This window comes from Zingiber officinale, chromosome 7A, assembly GCF_018446385.1.
Source record: "Zingiber officinale cultivar Zhangliang chromosome 7A, Zo_v1.1, whole genome shotgun sequence".
NCBI classification, from domain to species: Eukaryota; Viridiplantae; Streptophyta; class Magnoliopsida; order Zingiberales; family Zingiberaceae; genus Zingiber; species Zingiber officinale.
In genome coordinates this window covers 93,170,311-93,194,575 of record NC_055998.1, presented here as the reverse complement: position 1 = coordinate 93,194,575, position 24,265 = coordinate 93,170,311, and the positions used below count along the sequence as shown (strand labels likewise).

Here is a 24,265-nt window from a genome sequence, read left to right as displayed (position 1 = left end):
TTTGTAGGCATCTACGATCGATGCCCACAAACTATTACGTGGAAAAGCATTTAGTGCGTACCTTATTAAGTCTCTGTTTTCCATCTGGTGGCCTATCGCGTGGAGTCCGTTGAGGATGTCCTTGATCCTCGCGTGGAGCTGACTTGCCGTTTCTCCTTCCTGCATTTTTATATTAAAAATTCTATTTAAAAGTAAGTCTCTTTTTGTTACCTTCGCGTCGCTTGTTCCTTCGTGCAACTCGATCAATTTGTCCCAAAGCTCCTTCGCGTTCTGATGTGGTCCGACCCGGTTCAGTTCTTCTTGTGTTAGACCGTAGTGTAGCATGTTAATTGCTTTGTTCTCAGTCGATGCCGTTTTCCTCATGTCCGGAGTCCACTGTTCAGGGTCTAGTGGATTTCCGGAGTTGTCGACTGGAGGTTTGTAGGCTTTTATGACGCTGAACCACTGGTCGTAGTCTGTCTTCAGGTAAACCTCCATTCTTTTCTTCCAGTACGAAAAGTCGTCCCCGTTGAATAGGGGAGGGCGTACTGTGCTGAAGCCTTCTAATTGAGACATGTTAATCTGCACACACGAAATTAAGCAAAAAATATATATATATCCCAAGACTTCGTCTTGGATTAGCAGTGCGGGAAGAGTTTAATCAAAATGAACTAAGTTGGTGTTGCACCAATTTAGTCTTAATTGCAACGAAAGAAAATATCCAAAACAAGTAATGATACTAGTTTGGACTTATGCGGAAAAACTGAAAAAAAAGGAAATTTTCACCCCCTGTCTGATTGGTGGTTGCACCAAATTAGAGCGGTACCCGCTCTGATACCAGTTGTTGGATCGTGAAACGTCGATAGAGGGGGGGGTGAATATCGATTCGAAAAACAACGAGTATAAACGCAGCGGAATAAGAAAATTGAACACAGTGGATTTACTTCGTTCAGAGCCTGTGACGACTCCTACTTGAAGGCCCGTACTCCGTGAGTACTTTCGTTGGGCAATTCACTAGCAATTCGAAATATAGATTACAAGTTAAGTACAATATTGCTAATAAGGAAAAATTACCGACAATAAAAAGACTTAGAACAAAAAGGAAAAGCTTGTTGGAGATCGCAGCGCAGCAGGAGCACAAGGAAGCAGATTCTTCGTTCTGAGAGTTGTGTTCTTGAAGCTTGCTCATCCCCTCCTTTTATAGCCCTTTGGAGGGGTCTCCAGAGCTTATCAGATCCCAAAAATTCGGATCAGATGAGGAGAGTTTGAATCTGACTGATCCGAGTCGTCTCCAACTACTTGTTTGACACAGTCATCTTCCGAAGGTCATAACTTTTGACTCCGAACTCGGAATCAAGCTCTGTTAGTTGCTACGCGTACAGAATTTGAAGCTCTACATTTGTATCCACAAAATAGAGTTATAACAATATATGTATAGACATTTTATATAGATTTATGAGTTAGGTCCTGTCTTCCCGAGACCAGAACCTAGTCAGAGTCTCAATTTAGGGATCCAAAATGGACCTAAACTGGACCGATGCCTACTGTCCCTTAACTGGGATGTCTCCTCACAGTCACTCTCCTCCAGTGACTTACCTTTACTTACTTGCCAGACATTCGGTCAGCCCTTCGACCCGTCTGGACTTTGTGCCAGCTATCCGGTCAGCCCGTCGACCTAGCTGGACTTCGTGCCAAGCTTCCGGTCAGCCCGTCGACCCGCTTGGACTTCGTGCCAGCTATCTGGTCAGCCCGTCGACCTAGCTGGACTTCTTGCCAAGCGTCCGGTCAGCCCGTCGACCCGCTTGGACTTCGTGCCAGACATTCGGTCAGTCCGTCGACCTGTCTGGACTTAGCTTGCATACTCGATCAAAGCATTAGATAACGACAAACCTAACTTAATCTATTTGTCATTCATCAAAACCTAGGTTAAATCGTTAGTACTAACCGCACCAACAGGTAATGGGTAGTCCAGAACTATCACCAATGATGATGCTACCATTCTCTGAGTAAGGCTTATGAAACAAGAGGATAGTGAGATCAGTGGTGACATGATGAGAGGCGCCAGAGTCAACCACCCATTCCCAAGAATCAGACGGAGGTATAAAATGAACGGCAGTGTGCGCAAACGATGCACTACACGCGAGACGCGGAGCACGCGGAGGAGCCAGCGGAAACAGAGTAAGCATCAAGGCAGTCATATAACCACACTAGCGAGCAGAGTGACCTTGGACACCATAGATCTGACAGCGCTCAAGATAATGATTGGAACTGGACACAACTGGATGTGTAGGAGGACACACAAATAGCCCTGGAGTAGACAGACGTGACTGATGGAACATCGACGGAACTTGCTGGTGACCACCATGATAGTTTGAATACTGATTACAAGAATTCTCTACTGGAGCCACAAGAGCAGTCATTGGCGTCAAAGATGGAGATGATGTCGAGACTTTTAACTGGGCTTCATAGTTAAGGAGCTGCTCGAATAGCTCATCAAAGGTAATAGGGACGTCATGAACTTGCAGAGCATGTGAAATATAGCAATAATCTTGGCTAAGACCATTCAGGATATGAATGAAGAGCTCATCAAAGTCAACTTTGACATTCATAAGCGCAAGAGCGTCAATATTTCTTTTCATGTCTTGCATATAATCAGTGATAGATCTGTTATCCTGTTGAGGGATGGTAAGATTTTAACAATGAGTCATAATTCTATCACGTGAGGAAGCTGCGTAGGTTCTCTCTAGCGTCTATCATGCGTCTCTAGATGAAGTTGATGAAGAAATAAACTGCACAAAAGTAGAAGACATCGAACCTATAATACCGTTGAGGAGAAGTTAATCCTGACAGAGCTAGAGAATATAATCAGGATTCACGTGAGGGAGCGTGGAGTCTGTAGGCATTATCTACGCAGGGGGGTAGGGACATGAGCTATCAACAAATCCCAGTAAATCATATTTGAATAGAAGAGATGTGAACTACAAGCACCAAGCAGAGTAATTAGACGTGGTGAGTTTTAATGGTGCCTGAGCATTGACGTTGAGAAGCACAAGGCAGAAGGTGAATTGGGAGTATTTGTGAGAGATATCCGACGAGTGATGTCATTAGCGGCAACTATTGTAGAAGGTGATCGGTGGGTATTATGGAGAAAAGGAAAAAAGGTTGTTGTAAAGCTTAGTGGTCTGATACCATGTTGACGTTATAATTCACAAACTTTATTATGATATCATGTGATATATAAATATCATTACAAGTGTAAAATAGGAAACACATAAAATAAGAAAATACATAAAATACTAGGAAATAAATATTTTCTAATAATAATTATTCTTTAATATCCAACTCCTTACCCTTCCGACTCTAGACTCCCGACTCCTTAGCCTCCTGGATCCAGCCTTTCGGGCCTCCTGGCTCCTTAGCCTCCCGACTCCATACTCTTGGATCAATGCCTCCTTGGTTTCTTAGCCTCTTTGTGACACGAAATGTGGGACCATTTCAGGAAAATAATAAATTATCGTGCAAATCTCAGATTATTTCAAGAAAAGGATAATCATCAGGCAAATCTCAAATTATTTCTGTAAAAAAGTAGTGACATGAACAAGTCTCGCATTATTTAAGGAATTAAATAATGATAATATGAAAAGGGAATGGAAAGAAAAGGTACGTGGTCTCCTTATAAAAGGTAATCTTTTCTGATATCCAAATATATACGCACATCTATGTACATCAAAACTATAATACTTATCTTCTACATCCTCTAACTTGAGTGCGGGGAATACCTGGTTGTCATTCTAACCCTCTGTTTCTTGTTAACCTTCGTCCAGACTCCCAATCACGCCATCATTTTCGTTATTATTCGACGATTGACAATTAAGTTGGCAATAGAGCCAACTCATCAGTGATTTACTTGTCAACGTTCATAGATAGATCAATTGCAAATAACAATTAATAACTACTTATTTATGTTGATCAATTATTACTAATGGATTTTTTTTCAAGGAAACAAAGATGGGAAAATAAATAAATCAAAAGAGCGTCTAAATTAAGAGAAACATCATATAGGCGCCTTTTTTCCAAAAAAAAAAAAAAACAAATGGTCGCTCTTTCCATGATTTTATTTTGAAAATATCCTTAGATCAAATATATCGTTGTAGAAGCTATCCGCTAGCTTTTACAATGTGTTTAAAGTGAGTTCATGATTTGATATTTAGGATTAATAACGTGTAGAAACTACCAAGTAGCTGCTACAATATATAGATACTGCTCATTAGTTGCTATAACATGTAGAATTTACCAATAACTGCTACAACATGTTTAGGATGAGTTTAGGGTTTAAAATATAAGATTTAGGATTGTAGCAGCTATATAATAACTTCTACAATTATTTTAAAGTGATTTTGATAAAGTTAAATAATTTTGACTAAGTTGGTAAATAGTATTTTACTATAATAGAGTTCAAAGAATTTAAACTTTAAATCATAAACTCTAAATTTTAAATTCATACTGAACATGTTTTAGTAGCTTATTTATGTTGTGGCAGCTATTAGTAGCTTCTACACTATATAAATACTAAATTCTAAATCTTAAACTCACCTTAAACATATTTTAGTAGTTACTAGATAGCTTCTATATATAACAACGTGGATCTACGGATATTTTTGAGATAAAATTATAAAAAAACTCATTTGATTTTTTTTAAAAAAAGAAATGGTCTTTTAATAATTTATAAAATTAAGATGCTTTTTAATTTTTTTCCCCAATAAAGAAGTACATTCTCCAAGCTAACTCTAAAAACACAAGTCAACTTTTATTATTATTTAAAAAAAATTGAAGTTTCTTCAATAGTTTATCTTATTATTATATTATATTTGGGGGTCCAAGTGGAATATATGGAAACCTTAAGAAAGGATGATGGTGGCTTCCACGCCAAATTCATAACATCAATTAACATTTTGGCTAGCAAGTGTGCTCATAAAGCTTCCTAGTAACTTACTTAGCCAAGAAACAAATATCTATAAATACTTCGTCTTTCATTTTCTCCTCGTATACTAGTTATGATTATGAGACCCATCGTGATGGATGAAGAGTTCTTGGAGGTAGACATCTTATGGCCCGAGTATGATTCCCGAGAAAAACTGTTCATTGGTCCCAAGTCAAGCCCATTGGAGTTTCAATCTCATCGAAAATCATCTAACCCGATCATGATCCCTTCGAGAACTCAAGTTAGTATTCCTCATAAGCTAAGCTTGGTGAATGTTGGCGACTCACTCCATTGTGGATCAGACGATGATGAAGATGAAAACATCGATGGAAGCACAAAAAGAATGATTCCACCGCATATTGTCATAGCTCGAAGAATCGTCAGCAACATGGATTGCTCGTTCTACTATCAGAGACCACACAAAGATCGGAATCTTGCAAGAGTTAGAGATTCCATTCTAAGGATGACTGGATTTTTAGAAATCTAAAACAATGTAACTTCAATAAATGCAATTAGTCTTTCTAGATGACTGGATTTTTAGAAATCTAAAACAATGTAACTTCAATAAATGCAATTAGTCTTTCTAAATGACTGGATTTTTAGAAATCTAAAACAATGTAACTTCAATAAATGCAATTAGTCTTTCTAGAGCTCAAACAACTTCTCTTTGAATTTGCTTACACAAGTGAAACTTCTTCTATAGAATCTTGGAGAGTGAATTGTACTTTGTCATAATGCTTGTCGTATATTTTGGGATGCAAGGGAGGCATTGATGTACTGGGGCGGTAGCCCGAGGGCCCCACCAGATATCATTTTAATTTTTCAATTATTTACTATATCATTTTCAATTTTTTAAGTCAATTTCCCTTATTAGATTGGGATTAAATTCTATCATCAACCCACTATAAGCCCGGGTTGTTTTTTAGCCCTAATAGAGTTCAATTTCTAGGTCTGTCATTGTTGGGATGTAGTTGGTTATCTCATTGCGAAGTCACATAGTGCATCCTTTGTTTCTTATGTTGTAGCATTGGACTGTTTTATCTTACATCGAATTTATAGCAATGATTTGGTAAGGGCTCTTAGTGTTGAATATCATTTTTGTATCGATATGAAATATAACATAATAAAAGATTTGGTTAGGTTGGATCTAGTCGCATTACCCAAGTAACAAAGAGTTTATGTGATGCTAATTTTATAATTTTATGATATATTTCAAATCCAAATAGACATTAAGTGAGGGTGATATCGAAAATATTTGATTATCAAGTCATGGATTGCAATTGAACTTGAACACAAAACTATTTACATTAGAATCAATTACAATACTCCAATTAATACAAGGCGAATAAATTTTTTCCAAGAGAGATTTGAAATTAGTTTAATATATTTTTGTCTACATTAATAGATTCTTCAATGCAATTTAGTGTTTCCTTGCTTCCCTTTCAGCCTGCACCAACAAGAATTTTGAATCAGATATCGTGAACATCATGATCCGTTAATCGCTAAATTCTTTCATCTAAGTGGATCGTAACGACAACAATACTAAAACATCAGCTATTTCTTACTGCTTTGACGACTCGTTCCAAACTTTGCGGCCCATAGGTGTCGATAAACTGTTCGACCGATTTCCTAGCATCTAGGCTTGCCATTTGCACAACTCTTTGCTGCGCGGGATACTTTTGGCTTACATATCTCCCCAATCTGAAGTACCTTCGAACATGGTCTTCGTAAATGTAGGCTGCTCCATTGAACATAGGGAGCACCAGCCACAAGCAGAACACAAGCTTCACGTAGGGCCAAAGAGGAAACCTGTCAAATGTGAAACCACAACTTGAGTTGCGAAACTTAACATGAATACATGATACGTGTTATGGATCGACTTGAGTATTACCAGTGCAACACTTTCCAGGAGGAGAGCTCAAAGAGAGTTATGAGTGAATAGATCACCCAGTAGGTCAGCCACTGCTGGTCATCCACCGGAGAAGGGCTCTCGATTGCGCGCATTGACGCATATCTAATAGAACAACACCAGTTAGTTCATGTTGTATGATGATTTGAGCTCATAGGGGTGGTTTTGCCACTTACAGAGGATAAAGCAGCATCACTGCTGGGCTGATGCACAGAAGAAACAAAGCACAAACTGTCAGATTTGCAGGAACATGTATCAATTAACCAAACTCTATAAACATGCATTCGAGTGATGCACCCACGATACCCGATTAATGTGTCGAGATGCTTAGCTGCAGCAACTAGGACACCCATGATGATTCTATTACTCCAAGAAGGGTAGATTGATTGAGCTTAAGATGAAAGTTGGTGAAGGGTGGAAGAGATGAGGAGCAAGTGATGATCTTAAGGAGGTTTCAATGAGAGTTGCAAATAAGACAAGTATCTAACTGTGGTCAGGGTTCAAGGTCTCCTTTACTTTGCTCTGTGGTCAAGAAAAGCAGGGAGAAAGGAGCAGGAAAGGCAAGGAATGGGGAAGAAAAGTAAGTGGAATGAATTTTGGAAAAGATCTAAAAGAGAAATTGAATTGCTGATAAAACAGAATAATCAGAAACATATTCCATACCTTCATCGAATCAAGTAACCTCTTGTTGTTCCAGATCTTGAGTAGATGCTGATCCCTGCAATTTTTGGATAAGGAATAACCCATAGCTGTTATGATAAATACCACAGAATCCCATAAATTTAGATCGTATGAACAAGAATCTCTCTTCACAAAGGAACCAAAAAGCATAACAATTTGTGGAATAACATGTTTTTGAAAAAGAAAAAAAAACGAATGTGTAAAGAAGATACTTAAAAAAAAAAAGATACTATTCTTGCAAATACAAAAACTTCAAATCCATACACAATTTCTTTTACAAAATATTTGGCGTTCTAGTATCATTTGTATATGATGCTTGCTCAATAACCATCAGCAGGGCCATCTGAACAGGAGGTATCCATGTTGTAAGGCCAATATTTGCTTGGAGAGGTTGTAGATTTCTTCAATATTTGCCTCGTGTTGAATCATACAAGAGTTTGCTGTTCAATTCAGAAACTTGAATCAGATGAATGGGATGAGTAGCCGCTAGAATTAGAGCTATCCTTCTTCCAGAGGTTCAAATTCTGGCAACAACTAAAAATTCCCGCCTGGTGAAAAAAGATAGTGGAACAGAATAATGAGTTATAGATGACACAGCTTGATGGTCTTCTAGGATTTAGTTCTCTAATAAACAAGAAATTAGTTGAAAACAGAAAATTGTTCAACAAAAGTCTGGGAAATAATCTTCTAGCGATTAGATTATTTACAATGTCAAAGTGAAATCGACATGCAATGACATTTTATCAAGTGAAATTTGGACAATTATAAATAAGAAGAGCAGATGAAAAAATAGCTTGGTAGAGGCAAGCCCACAGTTGTCCTGAGAATTTGATTCACTCTTCTCATACAAGGCTCCATAAACAACTCTCATACGAGGAAGAAATACATGAATAATATCTTTGTATCCAAGAGAACCAAGAACAGAGCTTTGAGAAAAAAAATGAGGAGAGTGATGAGAGTTCATGTTATCTATAAATTGTTGTCATGAAGAGGAATGGAGAGTCAACATAAAAAACCTTGAAATAGAGTCTAAATACTTGGAAGATATGAAAGAGAGAAGAGAAAGGCTAATAAAATTTCAGATAAAGCTTCATTATTTATGTACATCTTTTTTTTTTTCACTTTTCCTCATCTGCGTTACATCTTCCACCCAAGCAATCAGCCCATTAGTTATCATGAAAAATTCAATTAAATCTTAGGAAATTCATTTCGAGGTTAAGGAGAGATCTTTCATGGGTCCAAGGTGATCATGCATCCAAGGCAATTATGGGTCTAAGGTGGGGTGTACCAGGTATAGTTAGAAGTGAAGCAAGAAACAGGGGCAGTTGGAACAGATCCTTAATTCCAGCATCGCAAGACTGGAAAGGATGAGGTATAGAGTTATTGGGTCCATGTTTTGGGTTTTAGGTAATTGGGATAAATGTTTCTAGTTTTAGTATCAGCTTCCCTAACTTCAATTCAAGCCAGCCTAGCGAAGCAATACATCACAACCTTAGTTGATCATAGTTATAATTTTTGCTGTGTCCCTATATCTGTATCACAAATGGAAACTTACTGGATAAGTCTACCATTGTTTTTATTGCTAGATGTTAATGTATGTGCCAGTATCAGACCAATGTTTGAATATTTACACGAAACATCATGCATTGCATAATTCAATATATGTGAGGGAAGAGTACCTATCAATTCACCATTTCAAGAGCATTGTAAGTGTAACCACGTAGAATAACGTGAGTTAATGGCCAAGTTAGGTTAATTTGGAAGTTTATTCCTCAAAAATGCATGATGTAACTCTTAAGGCATACCTTTGAGTGTTTGTGACCAATGTTGCTATGTATGTGGCACAACCTATCAATTATTTCACTAAAAGCTGGTCTCTCTTTAGGGTCATGACTCCAGCATTGCTCAATCAACCTACAAATCAATGTGAACTGTGTTATACACAATTTGATACTTCAAGAATGCAAATATGTAGAAAAATGGTACAAAAGAGAGGACAACCCGCATCCAAAAAGCAAGTACATAGTCCTACCCAATGAGCACAAATTATATAATACTGTTCATGGCATCACTACCAAGTACCAACTACTGAATTATATTTTGAACTCTGTTCTGTATTGAAAAGTAGATGGACAGAAGGACTACAAGAAGGAGAAAGGCTTACTCTTTTAAACCATGTGCATATCGCTTGTTTGAAGCTCTAAAAGCAGGCCTTTCTTTGGATGCATATGCTTCAAGAACCTCAGTGTCTTGTTTATAAGAAAAAGGCGGACCACCTTCAATCATCTAGAGGAAATCAATAAAGTGGCAATCATGCTAGTGCTTTTTTGTTAAGTTAAACTTCAAATTTGATATCAAGAAATTTCGGATATACTTCATGTTGATCAAGACATGTTCCAAGCCAAGAAGGTAATGTAATTACAAGACAACTATATTTCCAGGACAAAAAGAGGCTTCTGATGTTAAAAATAATTTGATATAGCACATCTATTGTCATCTTCTATTAGAAGAGAAGAAATATGTGGAAAAAGAAATCAATTAGGATCGTTAAAGTGGAAGAGAAAGTCCAGACACCATGAATACAGAAAGAATAATCAAGATTGCAAAGACATGAACATCAAAGGACAATAGTGATTGTACAAACTGCAAAAAGATAGTCAAAACTATCTGTCTTAATCCAGGCCTACAGAGCAGAAGGAAAGAAAACAGTGGATATTTTAACTGAGAAGAGAAATCAATCAAGCTCCTACTACCCTCTTGGCATTTGATCCAGTTTGGCTATTTGTGGTTTCTTCACAAATAACTAAAGGATCATTATAATTGTGGAACTTAATTCATTCTCTTCCTGACATTGTATAACTCCACATTCTAGGAGGCCGACAAGGGCTTTTGAAATAAAGTTACTGGATAATTATCACTTTGTATAGTAACAAATTTCCCAACAGGTTCACAATTGTTGGTTCAACCACTGGCAACATGGACTATATATCTGATAAACAATCTCCAGAGTAGAGTTCCCAATGCTTCATGGCTATAAGAAAGTTAATGCAACTTTAACTCGGCTCAGCTCAAATTGTTATTTAATTAATCTGAACCAAACTTAGTTCATATTTTGCTATAATTTAAGATCCTCCAATTTTTTGTCCAACATAACGCATAAAATATAACCAATCTGCAAATTTTTAGCTCACTGACTCGCTAGCCATACAGAAATAAGAAATCATGAGTCTCCAGCCGACAAGTAATTATTTTATTGTTCATCTTCAGCTAACTTCCTCGCCTGTAATTACTCTTTTCCTATTCGCTGTCTGCCCAACAAGAAAGTCGCTAGAATAAAAATAACTTCTCACACTCTAACAGAATTGTGTGTTTGATATTATTAACCATGCATATACTATCCACTGCTACATCAGCATAAATCTTGACTAAGAACCCAGAATTCATCCTCACCATGAAGTAGGAGTGTTAAAAATGAACCCGACCCGAGTTGACCAGAAAAACAAATTAGGTTCGGGTTGAAGGTTTTCAAGTTCGGGTCGGATTCGGATTGGGATTTTTGGGTTGGTTTAGTTCGAGTCAGGTTCAGATCAGGTTCACATTGACCCGAGTTGATCTAAATTTAGGATTTAGGGATTTTTTTAGGATTAAATCAAATTTTATTTTAAAAATTAAGATGTTTTAGGTACATAAATAACAGAATATAGTATAAAAATGATGAAATATTGAGATAAAAGTGAAAAATTAAAGGGAAATAACAAAAAAAGAGGTTTTTTTTCGGATTGGGAGGGTTATTCGGGTTATCCGGATTTGGGCTTAGGGTTTTTGGGTTGAGTTCGGTTCAGGCTAGGATTTATTTTTTGGTAACTGATCTTCAACCCGATCCGAACCCACCCGAATTGACACCCCTAGGCATGAAGTAATAACTAAATTAAGGGCTGATCACATATCTTGGCTTCTCATGAACAAAAAAACCAATCAAGAAAAACATGTCTTATTCCACCCACGCTAGCTCTTCAACTCAAACAATTCTTCCTTGTTTGAATTTTGTGCATAAAAGAAACAAGAAGTTAACTAGTAAGAACAGAAGCAAATGGGTTCAAATGGTGCAGCATTAACTTCTATTCTTTGTAACAAGTTGTGATACAGTTAGAATCCTGAGCTACTTGCTCTTTAAGCCTAAGTAATGAGAAAAATTTCTCCCATTTGTTCACCGACGGCTTTCAGCTAAAAACATGTATGCAACATAATTCATGAGCAAGTGGTAGACACATAACTAGCAGCTGCAAGATGAAAATGAAGAATGATCTAGCACAAACCTGGTGTTGAACCTAGCAATGTTAGAAGAAACTGTATTTCCAGATAAATTTTTTCCCCTCATATCCAAATGCTACACATTTCCACTGGGTTACTCAAGTTATGATGGATGTAAAGTAATGGAATTTGAAGATTTCTATAGATAGAAGAAGAGACAGGATTGGCAAATATTCACACTTGTTTATACTGTTTTATAGGATGACTGTGTACCGCCACTAATTACTTCCTACAAACCCCACTATATTTATGTAGCGTTAAAAAAAACGGTTTACTTAAGCTGATTAAGATTTAACCAATTAAGATTTATGTTAGGATTTAAATACTAAAGGGTTAAGTAATTAAAGCATTAATAGGTTTAAGTAATTAATGTATTAATAAGTTAACGAACCCGACCCGATTTGCTAGCAACCCGACCTGGCTTATCCTTTTGAATACATGTTTTATTTCCCCTCCCCTCACCTTTGAAGCCGCTGGTCTCCCTCATACCCCCATCCAAATCCTAGCAATTTCGGAGAAGATAGAGGAAGAAGCCCGTCAAAACGCTTAAGGTCTTCTTTTCCTACGTCTCGCTAGTCGTCTCCCATACGCAAAAACACCAAGGCAAGTTCCCTTTTGTTGATTTTGAATTAACAGCACCCTATGGATTTTAGTATGATATTTTGATATATATCGCACGTTTTAACATGTTTTTCTGATGTATCTGAGTCATAGTAAAAAGATTTTTGTGATTGTTGTGGGTTATGTGGTTAGGGGTAAAGTAGGATGTCTGCTTCACGTTTGAACTGCTCTATTCTTACTCAACTTCAGCAGCTAAGCAAGCATCTCTGCTTCATGTTTTATAAGATTGTTTCACTCCAAGTAACACACTGGCCAAAACTGGCTTCTATGCAAAGAATGAGCAGTACAATTCATTTCGTATCCCAAAGAATGATGGCTATTCATTTTAATTATCGTCCTACATTTCTATGCAACTAAAAGGCACAATGTTTTTCTTAAATTTGTTTTCTTATTTATTTTTTTATATGAACAGTACATAAACTGAACTTCATTCCTTTTCTTTTCTTTTTCAAAGAAATTATGCATGGTGTGCTTATTCTTTTTGGAGTAACATCAATATTGAATTGGTATTCACCTTTGATCTATTTAGTAGTCATGAAATGCTAGATTACTTGCAATACATATAATACTTTTATTCTTATACTACATAATGAGACCATAAGACATCATTGGATGCATCTAACCTTTATTTTCAAGATTAGCTTAAGCCGTATGTCTAGAAATAAACATCTTATCAAAATAAAAGGGTTTGGGAATTCGGCTTAAAAAGGGTCTAGTGAACCTACAAAGAGGTTTAGGAATCTGATTTAAGAAGGGTCTGGTGAACCTTACCAACCTAGTATTAGGGAAAAGTTTCGCCAAACGATTAGAGGTTAAGGTATGAAGCAGCTACACTTGATGATATGAATTCTTGTAATTTATGGATCTTACAAGTAAAATAAAAGATAATAAAGGTTAAAAATTGAATGTTAATTTAGAATAGTTTGAAGGTTCATGGAACTAAAGTCAGAGGTTATTCTCGGTTAACATTTAACATGGTAATTTATCAAATATCTCTCTTAAATGCGAATAGATGTAATTTATATAAAGGTTGAATTTGTTGTGTCTTTAGACTCACTAGATCCATATAGTGCAAGTAATGAGGAGACGGAGGGACTTGACGGATGAGCCTTCTTGTACCTGGCAGTGCACGCCCGAAGGATTCTTTTATTAGTCTACTTTTCTTCTTGCATTAGGATGTTGAGTCCTCTAGTCGGAGTTGAGTTATTTGTTTTGGTAGTTGGTTGAGTTCATCTCAATAGTTAGTTGCACTCTTTGTTCTTTTGAAGATTTTATTCACTATTATAATGTTCAAACTCATATTGTTTTGGGTTTGAAGTTGAACCGGTTTGTAATGCATTATCATTTGAAGTTGTTTTATTTAATTTGAGTCTCTTAATGTTAATATTGTGAGGTTCGTCTATATAAAAGTCTAGGATGTTTCAATTTACCCTTACCCATTTACTCTCAACTTTCTTTGAAACACAAAATACGATTAGCCTCCTTATCTTTCACAAAAATGATGCAATTGTGTCTAGAGTGAACAATAGTAGCATGCTAGCTTCAACTTTCGATCCTTTTGTAAGTTTATAATTTAGTTGCAAGAATGTGTGTGAAATTGGAAAAAACTGTACATATTAGGGCACCAGTGGCGTGAACAAAAGCAACATTCCACATTAAACATGATAAGATAACATAGTTCACTATAGCATATACTACAATTACATACCAGAATCGGCAACACTCAATATGCTACTCAAGAAGCACAGTCAGAAACATGGAATTATTCGATCATTATCAAGCATATTGAACTTCTAAGTATGAGATGGTGAAAAGCTACTTTAGTAAGGCATTCCTTTTAAAATTAGGATCTATATCAAACAAGTAAACAGTTTTATTAATGATAGTGAAATCATTGTACCTCCTGCAGAATCAATGAAAATGAAAAGACATCCACTTTTGTGTCATATTGTTGATTGAGAAAGACTTCTGGAGCCATATACCGATCTACATATGAAGAAAGTGTTGAAGGATTAAAAACCATCATTTATCCTAATACTGAAACTAAGGAGGCATCATTCTTCAACAGGTATACTCAAATTGCAACTATAATGGTGACGAATAATGCACATTGTAAAATAATTTCATATATAAATGCTTTCTGCATGAAACTCAGAGGGAGTTAAGCTCCTTTAGAAAATAAACAGAGATTAATAATGTTTCCTTTTTTATGTTATTACAGTAAATTTTGAAATGTTTTTTCCTCTAATTGAGAGCGAATTAAAAGCCTGGCAGCTCTGACACTCCAAATTTCATGATATACCAATATTGTTTTTGAGTGAAATTGAGGGAAGGCCACCACCAGAATTAGAGTTACAGTAGTGAATATGGATATAGTATGCTGTCAAATGGTATAATTAAATTCAAACTGACTTATAATGACAGGGTTTGGACTGTTTAGGGAGTTTTTCTACAACCTCAGTAGAATATGCCTTTTGTCTGAAATGTGGTTTCTATTCATTCAAAAATGTGAAAATCACCCATGTGATATGATAAAACTGTTTTGCCATCTGCATTCATTGTTAGGCACATTTCACTAAGAATGCATGGTCAATCAAGGCAAGCAGGTGTTGGTTCTCGCCCGAAAGTATTAAAAAGAAAAGAGCAGGTATTCTGAAGTTCTATGTGAAGATAGACAATATACACAATTACATGCGATGTTCCTTCTTCATAAGACGACCTTGTGCATAACTTACTCTTTTAACACAAACCATCCGTAAGCTTGACTATGTAATATGTTGGACACATGCTTGAAGAAGATTGTATCAAGAACACTAGGTTGACTTGGTGAAGAGATTATCACCTGGGGTAAAATCCATGTCATGGTGTTTGCTTCATTTCTAGGTAAAGAAATGCAGAGGATAGACATAAAATTTTATAGTTTTGGAATTGGTGCTAATTTTTGGTATCATCCGGAATGGAGCCCATGTCAGTCTTGAGCCATCCTAATAAGCATCACTGGTCAAACTACACCAAGTTATGATAGGAAGATCAAGAACCCCAAGAGCCAGTCCTGAGCTTCTGGCAACCTACTTGTGCCAATGCCATAGGGCATGCAAGGTTATCAGCAGAACAATGTAGGTCGGGGATAACTTTCAGAACACCACTAAGGAGTAGTCCTTTAAATGTGAAAGTTGTTCTGCACATAATGCTTGCAAGGGATAGCCCAAGCATCATTATGCAAATCAGTTGCCACTGGAATGGGGTGGTGGGGGACACAGTGGCAGCCCCATGTAGGTGGTGGGAAATTTTCTTTTTGCATCCTACATTTATTTGTGTCAAGAGAGATTTATACAGAGAATCTTATAGAAAAATTGGAGATGACTAAGAAAAGCATAACTGTTAGGTAAGCAATGTGATCCACTAATCAACATAATCTTAACAGAAGAATATTTCATTGTGGTGTATTAAGTAGGATGGAGTTGTTCAGGATAACTCTGCAAATCAACCCTGCTATGTTGGTAGTTATGAAGGATATGAGCAAGGACCTAGGACATCCATCTGAATGAGTATAGAGACAATGTGTAGAGTAGTAACTAGTAATGCAACTCTTGTTGGAAGACCAGTGGCTTGGACTGTGGAGTAGGCCAATTGATTTGCCAGTGGATAGGAGATGCTGGATCCAGTTATTCAAAAGAGGGTGTAACCAATGTAAGCAAGAATGGTAATGGGTTCCAATCGTGTCAAAGGCCTTCTAAAATTGAGCTTGAGTATGGTACAAGGAATTTCAAAACAACAGCATGCTGAATGAATGGGGACATGATGGCGTTGTATTCAGTAATCCAGAAACCTTCAAAGCAGGCAGATATTGGCAGGGCCTAAGATGATGAAATGTATGGCTTTCAAGACAACGGAAAAAACTAGTACAAAAGTTGGTGGCAAGGATCTTTATCATGTTCAGTTAAAAGGTTTAAAGTAGGTGAAATTGACATGTTCTACACTGTAAATACCCTACTAGAAACTAGAAAGCATTTGAAAATGGGAAAAGAATCAAAGGCAATATTGTCATTTTTTTATAAACTAATAGGAAAAAATCCGACTCAGTATGAGATCAATTAGTTGAAGATCCAGCATGCAATCCAGGATTTGAATGCAGCATCAAGATTTTATGGTGGGATAAATGTACACCAGTATAACAGATCACAGTTAATATCAATCTAAATTCTCATTAGGGCGGCAGGAGTACCCAAAATCAAGATAAAATGTTGGCAAATGAGGTCACTCATCAATTGTGATTGTATATAATGAATTAGACAATGTTGAGGAAAACAACGTAGTTGTGACAGTGGTTGGCCTAGGGGACATGAAGAAGACTTCTATAGATACTATCATCAACAATTTCAAGGTCTTGAAGCATTCATGTTGACCAGGGGACAAGAAGCTGTTCTCTGCAAATGCTTCAGGAACACCAATTAGGTTGCATTGCTTGAGTGCATGAAGAAAGTGGGAGAGCTTCAAATTCTAGACGGGGAGATCAGTGTGTGCAAGTTGGCGGGCAAATTCCATAAATAAATAAAATGGCAGGGAGGTTTGCCCTACGTAACAACATATTTTAGAATTTGAACAGTTAAGAAACGATGTACAAACAATTGATGAATGTAAGCAATATGAGGGTATGAGACAGTGGATAGTGTAGAGGCAAATGCAAGAGGATAAACAGTAATAGAATACATCTTAGTGAGGTCATGGTTGAATTTGAACATAATTGGAGGTGACATAATGATGGTGCAAGTAACAGGCATCCAATAATAAAAGTATTAATTCTGTTCTGGTTGATGATTTCAGGTAAGACGATTGAGTTTCAAAAAGATTTGTTGCAGTCTATCCATTAGTGCTGAGCCCATATTAGAAGTCACAGTGGCCTATTCTCAGTTACTATTGCAACAGCATTCAGTCCATTTACATTAAGATTAAAAGGCATCATACTGGCATCATGTATAGATTCAGATGTTAACTTGCTAATATTATTTGGACATATAGTAATTCTTATAGATTTAGCCAGGATTCTTAATACTGGTTTTAAACCTGTTCCATCACATCAGACCAGTATTATATTAAATATCAAATATTCAGACCTAAGCTGAGAGTAACAAAGCATGATTCTGGTGAATAACAACAACCCAACCACCTAAGTAGAATAGGAAAATAAAAATGAATAGGTTGTTGGGTAGCAATTGATAGTTCAATATCAAATTTGAGCCAGAGCAGCAAATATACAAGCCAGAAAAACAGGCTAAAGCATGGAAAAGAAGAAAAGATATATTAAGCTGGTTGTTGACTATAGTCAATTACAACATCAGATCTGAAGGCAAAGTAGATATTCACATAGAAAACAAAGATAAATAGATATGAGAAGCAGGATATAACAGATTACTGATTTTGCACTTACAAGCAGTGTCTAGGCATGTCAATGGCGTAGAGTCTTGTACTGTTGTTGCCGCTCTTAACAATTTGCTAACACCAAAATCGGCAACTTTTAGATGCCCAGTATCATCAATCAAGATATTCCTGTACATCATAATAAGAAGACAATCATCAATTCTTTGAAATGCCTCATATTATATTACAGTGATAAATGAATATGAAACAAGATAGAGAAATCACTTACGAAGGCTCAAGATCACGGTGAATGATGGGTTCTGGTTTGTGTTCATGCAAGTAATTCAATCCTCTGTCATGTTCGTGAAAGGAATTATCACCCAGTTTTATGACAAGAAATTTTCAGTTAATTAAAGACAAACCATATATAACATATCACAACTTCCAAGTGAACTTATATGGCTGGTTCTGCGAGTGTCGCTCATCAAAAAATCTTGAGGAAAAGAACTATACTAGATTATTTGAACTGACTTAAGATTTGAAATCCAAGATAAAACAACTAGTTTAACAGTTGAGAGGAATAAGAATATATTGCATTGATTACAAGAGAAATATTACATCTAGATACATAAGATTTGGCATAATACTCAATGACCAAATACCTCATTTGGGACCAAATTTACACAACTAAAGGTAGCCCGGTGCACGAAGCTCCTGCCAGTGAGGGTCCTGGGGAAGGGTCAGACCACATTGGGTCTATTGTATGCAACTTTACCCTCAAATTTACACAGCTATTAATTTTAAAAGTTTACACTGCCCCTCAAACAGGAGCTAAAATATCAATATATGTCCAGGTTGTTTGATAAAATAGAAAAAGAATAAATAAAGCTGTGGAAGATGCAATACTGATGCAAAGATTGAGAAACTTCAATAATAAAAACTCTAAACTAAAATTGTTACAAGAGATCTCTTAACAAATAAAGAGGCCACCAATGTTAAAACATTAACTAACCTAGAAATATCGAGTGCATGCCGAACAGCCAATGATGTGGAAAGAGATGTTTTGCTCTTTAAGAAGTCACAAAGATCACCCTGCATCAAACAAAAAATAATAATTCATTAAGTTGTAGTGAACTTAAGGTAGAACTTTTTAACTTTTTTCTAATGGAAGTGGTAACCCATAAGGTATAACTTCAACCCACATTACCAAAGAACCATCTCATATAGATATTATACATACTTATAGAAGGGAAAAGCACCTGTTTTAATTTTCACGTTACTCAACACACATAAACATATCTACCCTGATCAAAATAATAAAAATAAAACCCGCCATGGAACAAAGTTCAGATATATATGATTATCTACTTGGCTATAACCTAATAAAAAGTTTGACACGGTACTTTCCATCTTAGCCATATCATCGTATTCAGGAAAGTTACACAGGAATATTATAAGGTTGTTTAAAAATTAATCAAGCAGCATAAGAGAGAGGTGTTGTATTCTCTCAGGTATCAAGAAAAATACACTCAACAGTCACAAATACAACCTTTGCCAAATATTCTGTAACAATCATCATTGGACTGCTCTGGGTAACAGCTCCCAGAAATTGGACTACATTTGGGTGCCGTATTTGCTGAAGCAATTCCAGCTCATCCCTAAATGCTCTTCTGCAGAACACAGGGAGGCTAAATAAGATTTTAAAGCTTTTAAATTTAAATGAACAGTGAATATTACAAAGGAAAATAGATATCAATATGTAAGGCATCAAAAAGCATAGATATGCAGGACCAACCCACAATTTATCCTCGTCAGTGATCATATCTTCATTAAACTTCTTAACAGCAACTTGAATTCCACGCCATGTTACTATACGAAATGTCCCCTAAAGATTTTCATAATAAAATTTTGTTTAATATTGGTTTAAATACAAACTCCAGCAATGTTACAGAAACAGGCTATTTAGGACATCTAGTATGGAGCCATAGAGACACTTTAGTTATGAATTGGAATGTCTGCTGATCTACTTGAGAAACATGCAGATATATGAATACAGAAATTAGAGTTCAGAGGAGATCTATTTTGCTCAAGGGAACTAGTGTCAAACCAAAAACAGGATAAGAGTGCTTAATGTATAAACAATAATAACTATATTATGTCCACATTTATTATATTATTTTTATAAGCAAGTTTTATAGTTCTGTTATGGAATGATACAGTTTCGGTACCTTAATATGCAAACACTCTCCAAGAGTCAAATCATGCTGGAATAATTTTGGACGAGTTTTACTATTCTAACTCCCTTCCATTCTGGTTGTTTGCTTAAAAAATGAGTTTAGCAATTTCATGGTCAATTAAATTAAACTTTTGTAGAAACAAGTTAAAGAAAAAAACACAACAGATATGTCAATATATTGGCTATAAATAAGAACTATACAGTATTAATAAGTAACAATATTAACTAATACCAATATCATTAACTAATGCCTATTAACTATTATATATTCTAACTATAAAGTTATAATTATAATTGACTTAAATTCACTAGATTATCATTTTAGTTGTCAGACGAGCTATTATCCTTTAGAAATCAAAAAGGAGTTTGAAATCTGTAGTTAGGGTAAAGACTAAGGAAGATATCTAATTGCAGCAGCAACATTTGAATCATTAGCCTTTATAACACATAAATGGATAAAGAAAAATGAAGTATTAAATAGATGTTTGGATGAGAAAACAATACTTTTAGGGCTATGGTATACCAACCTTCTTATAACGAATGGTACATCAAATTAGGAAGATTAGCACTGCAGTGCATTTCATTTAGCAGATAAGCCTGCTATTTGATCCAGTTGAATAAGATAAAAGTTTTGCTACCTTGGTTATCTCAATGCTGTTGGTGAAATCAAGTTCTCTTGGATCAATCTCGTATTCAGGAACTTCACGAGCATTCTCAACATGCATGGGAACGACCTAATTAAGAGGTAAAGCAACATAAACAAGGATACATATGGGATAAAAGCTTATTAGAAGGATAAGCTCATCAAACAACCAGTATATAATTAAACATAACTTGCATGGCATACCTTAAGTTTGGCACCATGCTTCTCCAAAAGTTTAATAACTTCCCTGTTTTTGTAGTGTATTGCATCAGCAAGGGGCTGCGAATGAAAGAGAAAAAAATTGTGATGTATATGATTTCCTTGTGCATTAGCAAAAGTCATATGTCTATTTGATTGTAGAGTGGTTTCAAAGTTAATAAGCATTCGATGTAAGTTAAATCAAGGCCATTTATACTCCTTCATTCACGACAAATGGTCATAACATCATCTAGCTATGTTTCTCCAAACTATTGGTCGTCTACTACATAGATTTCCCATTCCATTAAGCTTTATGGAATGCTATACCACTAGTAATATTCAAACCAATTAAACTATTTTTATTATATTAATTTTAAAAAATTTACCTCCCTCTAACTCTTATAATTTCAACTCAAATCAATTAAACTCTTCTAGCTCTATAATTCATTAATCGTCTTTGAGCATCTTAACACTATTTTAATTTATTTCCTCTCCTTCTATCATTTGTATTGACACATTCAAGTTTCTAAAGTGCCTAAAGGGCACACCACAATTTGAAATTTACCAAAGGACACATCTATTTCCTAAAATAACCTTCATCTATCTTGATTCAGCAGACCTGTTAGGCTGTTACCTCTCAAGCCATTAATTGATTGAGTAGTCGATTAGTCAATCGATTGCAAGGAACTCCAATCAACTAGAGTTTACCTACTGGTTTGCTCTACGAGAAATAAATGTTTTGGATCATAGTTGGCAAGGTTGTTAGGAGAAGCATCAACGACCTTGGCCTTAAATACCTAGTGGTCTAGTGGTTAAGGTTGACCAAGAGCTTGGCAGATTGCTCAAGGAGCAGGACTCACAGGATCGAGCGGATTGCTAATTTGATAGCTTGAAGATCCAAAGCGAAGTGAACTCAAAGGATGGTATAGAGCAAACTTGAAGGATTAAGTGCATACGAGAGACCAAAAGCCTGGTCAAATGAACTTAGCATCAACAACATTGAAGACTTGAAAATATATGAGTTGTGAGATATTACAATTAACTATAATTTGGAATTTGGGTTGTTTTTTTAATAGAGTCTATCTAGTGGTTTGCTCTACCAAATATATGGATTTCAGGTCGTAGTCAGCATTTCAGTTTGTACTCAAATTAAGTCAGGATCCTTAAAGATCAATCAACTAGGTAATCTACTGGTCTTGGGCTTCAATCAACTAAAAGATATTCAGTCAACTAAAGAAAGTATCTGTTGAAAGAATATCAAATGCTCACCATCTTTTAAGCTAAAAAAATGTTTTAACTATATAAACTGTAAAGCATGGCCAGAGTAGTTAGTGCTTGAAAATAAAGAGCGATTTCTAGGGTGCATAATGAATCAGTTGAATTTGAAATTTAGATGAAAATTCTCTAGGAAGCTCCGACAAGTTTCAATCTTAGATTCTTGCCATACTCTAGAATATTCCATCCTCTTCCAACATATGTAGAACCCTCCTTCCCTCATTGTAACCGAAGATGAAGCCCTATGGCACAAGGTTCATCCATGTGAAGTCCACCTCAAACGAAGTGTCAGAAAGTGAATTAGTTTGCTCAAGTATGGTGCTAAACAAACAACGTTAGGTTATTCTTTCAAAAAAAAAAAAGGTTAAAAATTCACCAAGGAACCACACCAAAAACTTAATTAATATCAATAATTAGGGAGAACTGAGACTAGAATCAACACTGAGTTAGAGATAGAAAAAAGTAGGGAAATCGACACAACGTAGTACCGTGCTGCCCCAGCGGTCCTGCGTATCGACGTCAGCCCCATTGAGTATCAGAAGTTCGACGACGTCGGCGTACCCCTGGCACGCCGCGACGTGCAGCGCGGTGCGCCCATCGATGTCCTTGAAGTCAACGTTGGCGCGGGACCCCAGAGCCTCCCTAATCCCATCCAGATCGCCTTCATTAGCCAGAAACATGAGACGGATGCCCGAACTGATATCCTCGGGGATCTGTGTAGCCTCCGCGGTGAAGAGGGCCTCGCTGCCGTCGCACTCCGGGGCGAGCGACGACAGCTTACCGAGGGTAAACCGCGCTTCGGCGTTCGCTTCCATTGAACGAATCGAAGCTTTCTACAGAGACCTTCCCAGGTTCAAGGGATCGACGACCCTAGGATGAGATTTTGTGGGAGAATGGTAAGTATGCGACTCTAATTGAGGACGACGATGGTTAGGAATGGGAAGGGCGGGGTCGTTGAAGTGGCTGGACAACATAAATCTGAGCAATTTTCATTTTGCAGTCCAACCCCACCACTCCCCCCAAGTTTGTTATCTTTTAAAAAACACCCTTAAATTCTTTTTTTATAGTGCGACTTTGGTCAAAGTTCTTTGCGTTTTAATCAAATTTAATTTATTTTATTTTCAAAATTAATTAGTTGAAGTTGGAACATTTGAATTATTAAAAAAAATTAAGATTAATGGGTGTTTATTTTAATATATATATATATATATATATATATATATATATATATATATATATATATTTTAAAATGTACTTTATATAATTGGGGATGTTCTTTTTCATGATCTCTCAACCCTAAATTTTTGCACAGTGAAGAGTAAAATGTTTATAATGTTGTTTCACAAATAAATTTACATGTACCTGTTGAGAGACTGAGCTTTTTTAAAGGTTTCTAACTTCAACACAATTGTATTTTGAGTTTGTTTTTTTTAAATGTTAGAAATCTTAAAATTTAAGAGTGTAAACTAAATTATAAGTTAGTTTATAGTAAAAATAATTAACGTTAATAAAACATAAGTATTTTGACAGTGAGCATTTTTAAAATAATAACACGTAATATTTTTTTTAGAATTTAATGGTTTAATTCATTCTGTAATAAGAGAAAAAAAATAACTTGAGATAAATATTTTTGTAAATGCTTATATTATAGGGTAAAAAAAAAGTCCGAATCCTCTGGACCGTTTTTTACGATCCAGGGGATAATCCTTAAATATGCATTGGTAGAATACATGGTTCCCACTTATAAAATAGGTGGAGACCATTCATCTCCACCAATACATATTTAGGGATCATCCCCTAGATCGTAAAAAATGGTCCAGAGGATCTGTCCTAAAAAATGAGATGTTTCTAATTATTTAAATATAAAAAAATATTCTTTAAAAAAAATTAAAAGTGCGCTTTATTATTTTTTTAGCATTTTTTATTTCAGCTTTATTATAACCGATAGGAGTAGTTACTCTAACATGTATGTATATATATATATACGTTATTAAAAAAAAAACTATACACTATCCAACGTCTCTGTGACCGTGAGCGACATGCTTACATGACATTATGAGCTCAATTTTTTTA

The 24,265-nt window shown here is 35.9% G+C and overlaps 2 protein-coding genes across 5 annotated transcripts; both read right to left on the bottom strand.

Moving 5' to 3' along the window:
- Positions 1 to 6,214: 6,214 nt before the first annotated feature.
- LOC122001802 (HVA22-like protein f) lies at positions 6,215 to 7,667 on the bottom strand. Of its 2 annotated transcripts, none has more exons than XM_042556738.1 (5): positions 7,533 to 7,667; positions 7,046 to 7,072; positions 6,852 to 6,974; positions 6,526 to 6,769; positions 6,215 to 6,407 (listed from the first exon to the last, which is right to left on the bottom strand). In XM_042556738.1, the coding sequence occupies exons 2-5, from the start codon at positions 7,060 to 7,062 to the stop codon at positions 6,381 to 6,383; spliced, it is 411 nt and encodes a 136-aa protein (XP_042412672.1). In that variant the 5' UTR covers positions 7,063 to 7,072; positions 7,533 to 7,667; the 3' UTR covers positions 6,215 to 6,380. The 2 variants fall into 2 exon arrangements, with proteins under 2 accessions (XP_042412672.1, XP_042412671.1); XM_042556737.1 differs by lacking the exon at positions 7,533 to 7,667 and adding an exon at positions 7,176 to 7,526.
- LOC122001801 (integrin-linked protein kinase 1-like) lies at positions 7,660 to 23,157 on the bottom strand. Of its 3 annotated transcripts, none has more exons than XM_042556735.1 (12): positions 22,681 to 23,155; positions 20,924 to 20,998; positions 20,715 to 20,810; positions 19,640 to 19,725; positions 19,390 to 19,510; positions 18,853 to 18,932; positions 18,130 to 18,192; positions 17,911 to 18,029; positions 14,383 to 14,468; positions 9,715 to 9,836; positions 9,356 to 9,464; positions 7,660 to 8,098 (listed from the first exon to the last, which is right to left on the bottom strand). In XM_042556735.1, exons 1-12 carry the CDS (start codon positions 23,005 to 23,007, stop codon positions 8,000 to 8,002), a joined length of 1,383 nt encoding a protein of 460 aa, XP_042412669.1. In that variant the 5' UTR covers positions 23,008 to 23,155; the 3' UTR covers positions 7,660 to 7,999. The 3 variants fall into 3 exon arrangements, 2 of the variants coding, with proteins under 2 accessions (XP_042412669.1, XP_042412670.1); XM_042556736.1 differs by lacking the exon at positions 22,681 to 23,155 and adding an exon at positions 22,365 to 22,492; XR_006117479.1 differs by having other exon boundaries at positions 8,065 to 8,098; positions 9,715 to 9,826; positions 22,681 to 23,157.
- Positions 23,158 to 24,265: the final 1,108 nt, after the last annotated feature.